We start from the raw sequence: 4,221 nt of genomic DNA on the forward strand, positions 1-4,221 counted from the left end.
ACAAGCCACAGCATCGATCGATGTTCCACATATAGATGTCCAAATAGTGCGGGCCGCCCGTTTGGCCCGTGGCACGACACGAATTTAGCCCGGTCTAAACACGGCCCGGCACGGCCCGTTTAGCGGGCCGGGTATGGGCAGATACGACGACCCGCGTGCTTTGGCCCGGCCCGGCTCGATAAATAGGTCGGCCCGACGACGGCCCGCATATTTATGTAAATACTAAATATGTAAATGCATTTAATTCTCTCATAGTATGTAAATACTAAATACGCGACCAAACATATATAAAATGCATACATAAATATAAAATGCATACATAAATATTTTGTTGTCTTAATATATATAAATAATATGTTATTATATATGATTAATTTTGTTAAATATATGTATTTATATACCGTTCTACTGTTGGTTCGGGCCAGTGCCCGGCCCGGTCCGTTGAGGCCCACCAGGCCAACGGGCCGGCCCGGCACGTTTTTTTCTGTGCGTGCCGGATTTGGGCATGTCCTTAGGCACGTGGGCCAGCCCGACCCGGCCTGAAACATCAACGGGCCGTGTTTGGCCCGGCCCTATTCGTACCGGGCCAAAACAGGTTCAGACTGGGTCCGTATCGAGTGGGCCGTTTAGACATCTATAGTTCCACACGAGTGTTCCTCGATCTCCATGTAACCAAGACCACTACCCCGATGACGCATACCGAAATTCACGGGCCTCAAACTTCCACACAGCTCCACGCATACGTCGATCCACTGGTACTCATCGCTGTTTCCTACACGACCGTCCGCACATCATCCTGACGGCCTGTCTCCCACCCACTTCCAGTCGCCGAACGGGTTATAAAAAGTCACAACGGGCTGGGTTTACTCCTGCTCGTTACCGTGAGAACACGCAGCTCCGTAGCTCAGTTACACACGACACCCGCTCGTCTTCGTCAGTTCGTCTCCTCCACCTCTGTATCCCTCTCACTCCACCGGCCGCCGGCCCTCGCATCGGCGCGTTCCCAATGATCACATTTGCGGACCTGACGGAGCCGGCCGCCGCCGGCGCCGAGCGGTGCGTGGACCGGCAACTGTGGCTGGCGTGCGCGGGCAGCATGTGCACCGTGCCGCTTGTTGGCGCCAGCGTCTGCTACTTCCCGCAGGGGCACGCGGAGCACGCGCTCGGTCTCGACGGTGCGGCCGACCTCTCCGCGGCGCGCGTACCGGCGCTGGTCCCCTGCCGCGTCACGGCAGTGCGCTACATGGCTGATCCAGACACCGACGAGGTCTTCGCCAGGATCCGCCTCGTCCCGCTACGCGGCGGGGAGGCGCACGCGGGTGGCCTCGATGACGATGTGGCCGCGGCGGACGAGCAGGAGAAGCCGGCGTCGTTCGCCAAGACGCTGACACAGTCCGACGCCAACAACGGCGGCGGGTTCTCCGTGCCGAGGTACTGCGCGGAGACCATCTTCCCGCGGCTTGACTACGCCGCCGACCCGCCCGTGCAGAACGTCGTCGCCAAGGATGTGCACGGGACCGCCTGGAAGTTCCGCCACATCTACCGGGGCACGCCGCGCCGGCACCTGCTCACCACTGGGTGGAGCACGTTTGTCAACCAGAAGAAGCTCATCGCCGGGGACTCCATCGTGTTCCTCCGCGGTGACAGCGGGGACCTGCACGTCGGCATCCGGCGCGCAAAGCGTGGGTTCTGCGGCGCTGGTGGGGGCGGAGGCGACGAGGCCCCTACGCCCGGGTGGCATCATTACGCCGGCCTTATCCGAGGTAATGTGAGCCCTTGCGCGGCTGCCAAGGCACGGGGCAAGGTGCGACCAGAGGACGTGGCCGAGGCGGCGAGGCTGGCGGCTGCCGGGCAGTCGTTTGAGGTGGTGTACTACCCTCGCGCGAGCACGCCCGAGTTCTGCGTTCGCGCCGCCGCGGTCCGCGCGGCGATGAGGGTGCAGTGGTCCCCAGGGATGCGGTTCAAGATGGCGTTCGAGACCGAGGACTCCTCCAGGATCAGCTGGTTCATGGGCACCGTCGCCGGCGTCCAGGTCACCGACCCCATCCGCTGGCCGCAGTCGCCGTGGCGCCTTCTTCAGGTATGCAGCAGAGGTGCTACTTAACAGCTACCATACCAACAAAAGCTTTGCGCTTGGTGCTCACTTGTTGAATTGGCGATTGCGCTGCAGGTGACCTGGGACGAGCCGGACCTTCTGCAGAACGTGAAGCGGGTGAGCCCATGGCTGGTCGAGCTGGTGTCAAGCATGCCGGCCATCCACCTCGCCTCCTTCTCGCCGCCGCGGAAGAAGCCCCGCATCCCAGCGTACCCCGAGTTCCCCTTCGAAGGGCAGCTCCTTAACCCGGCGTTCCCGCCCAGCCCACTGCCACACGGCCAGCAACACCACCACAATTTCCTTCACGCCCACCCACCGTCGTTCTTCCCGTTCCCGGACGGCAGTGCTCCTGCAGCCATACAGGGAGCCAGGCATGCGCAATTTGTTCCATCTTTATCAGATCTCCACCTTATCCACCTGCAGTCGAGCCTGCTGTACCCTGGGCTCCGCCGTCCCGACCATGTCGGTCCGACGATCCCTATCCCGTCGGGAATCAGCACCGACCTGACCATCGGAGGCGCACCGGCGCGCGACGGCGTCCCGTGTGCCCTGTCCGTCGGTGCCAGCAAGCAGAACCCCGACGCCGTCAAGCCGGCGGGGCTGGTGCTCTTCGGACGGACCATACTAACCGAGCATCAGATGAGCCTCAGCAGCTCCGGCGGCGCCACCTCCCCAGCGGCGACTGGTAACAGCTCTCTGTGCTGGACCGCCGAGAAGGGCCCCAATGTCTCGGAGGGCTCGGGCTCGGGCTCGGGCTCCGGCGTCATCCAGAACAGCCCGACCGGCAAGAACACGTCGTCGGAGAGGCTGCCGTGGTTCGGGGACGGCAGCAGCCAGCAGGCCTCCGAGCCCGGTCTTGAGCCCGGACAATGCAAGGTGTTCGTCGAGTCCGACACGGTCGGCCGCAACCTCGACCTGTCGGCGCTGGGCTCGTTCGACGAGCTGTACGGCCGCCTGTCCGAGATGTTCGGCGTCGAGGGCGCGGAGATGCGGAGCCGCGTGCTGTACCGCGGCGCCACCGGTGAAGTGAGGCACGCCGGCGACGAGCCCTTCAGGTAACTAGCAATCGAGCCCTTCAGATAACGTTTGCCTGCAGCTGACGCAGCGTGAATGACCGTACGAGCTTATTATGAACAATTGCTCTGCCGTTTCAGCGATTTCGTCAAGTCGGCACGGAGGATCACGATATTAACCGATGCTGGGAGCGACAACCTAGGAAGCTAAGTGAGGAGCAGTGAACCAATTCCAGCCGCGAGTACTGACTAGCCAAGTAGCTAGTGTTTGGTTACAGGAACAGCATAGGATGAATTTTTTGTTGTTGTTGATGTTTGGATTTGGACAAGAGACACCAAGAGTCACGGTCACGAACGTCCCAAGTAGAATAAATATTCGCTTGAGACCTGGGCCACGAGCTTCTTCGCGTGAAGAGGAGACAGCAACCGCAGTGAGGGAGGAGAAAAGGTGGCCGTCGGCGAGGTTGAGTGGCCGCACGGGGGAGCTTCAGCCCCCCGCCGTGCGGGTGATCTCCGGCTGGCCGCCACGCGGGCGAGCGTGGGGGGAGCTTGGGCCCTGCTGCCGCGCGGGCAACCTCTGGCGGTCTGGCCCACGCCCACCATCGCGCAAGGCGAGCGCGGGGGAACTCCGGCAGTCAAGCCCCCAGCGGCCCTCCTCGTCGCTTAGAGAGGTGGGGCCCCGTATGTCATATGGTTGATCTCATTGTTTTTTTTTTGTCTTAAAACCAAATAAAAAAGTAGTCATTCCGTCTCTTTTGAACCAAACAAAGAGAAATTATCGTTCCGTTACAGCTCTGTACTCCGAAGGGAGATGTCGCCGTGGCAGGTCGTAGGCAATGCCATGCCAAAATGATTAGGCAGTTCGCTGTTCGATTTTGTGTCCATCCAAAATCACTGTACAACGTGGGGGTACGGTGGTAACCCTATTGTTCAACTTATTCCTTCTCTGTATCCTCGTTCGTTCCGATGCACTTCGTCGTTTGGCGTTTTCGTACGCTTGCGGCGGACCCCTGTGCTGTGACAGACCACTCATCATCGGTGCTTGATGAATGGCCTTTGAAAACCATCACGGCAGATCGCTGCCCACGCTACACGCTCCGTCTCCGTGGCCTC

General features: G+C 60.6%; 1 protein-coding gene across 1 annotated transcript; it reads left to right on the top strand.

Moving 5' to 3' along the window:
- Positions 1-871: 871 nt before the first annotated feature.
- Positions 872-3,983, top strand: LOC100194200 (auxin response factor 8). The gene is made up of 3 exons (NM_001349854.1): positions 872-2,080; positions 2,171-3,150; positions 3,250-3,983. Exons 1-3 carry the CDS (start codon positions 1,007-1,009, stop codon positions 3,317-3,319), a joined length of 2,124 nt encoding a protein of 707 aa, NP_001336783.1. The 5' UTR covers positions 872-1,006; the 3' UTR covers positions 3,320-3,983.
- Positions 3,984-4,221: the final 238 nt, after the last annotated feature.

This window comes from Zea mays, chromosome 5 (genome assembly GCF_902167145.1).
Source record: "Zea mays cultivar B73 chromosome 5, Zm-B73-REFERENCE-NAM-5.0, whole genome shotgun sequence".
Taxonomy (NCBI): domain Eukaryota; kingdom Viridiplantae; phylum Streptophyta; class Magnoliopsida; order Poales; family Poaceae; genus Zea; species Zea mays.

What these genes read in the sequence shown, in the direction of transcription:
- LOC100194200 (NM_001349854.1), top strand. Translation starts at nt 1,007, where the DNA reads ATGATCACATTTGCGGACCTGACGGAGCCGGCCGCCGCCGGCGCCGAG. An exon ending in CGCCGTGGCGCCTTCTTCAG is followed by an intron (nt 2,081 to 2,170) that starts GTATGCAGCAGA and finishes ATTGCGCTGCAG; the next exon opens with GTGACCTGGGACGAGCCGGA. An exon ending in GCCGGCGACGAGCCCTTCAG is followed by an intron (nt 3,151 to 3,249) that starts GTAACTAGCAAT and finishes CTGCCGTTTCAG; the next exon opens with CGATTTCGTCAAGTCGGCAC.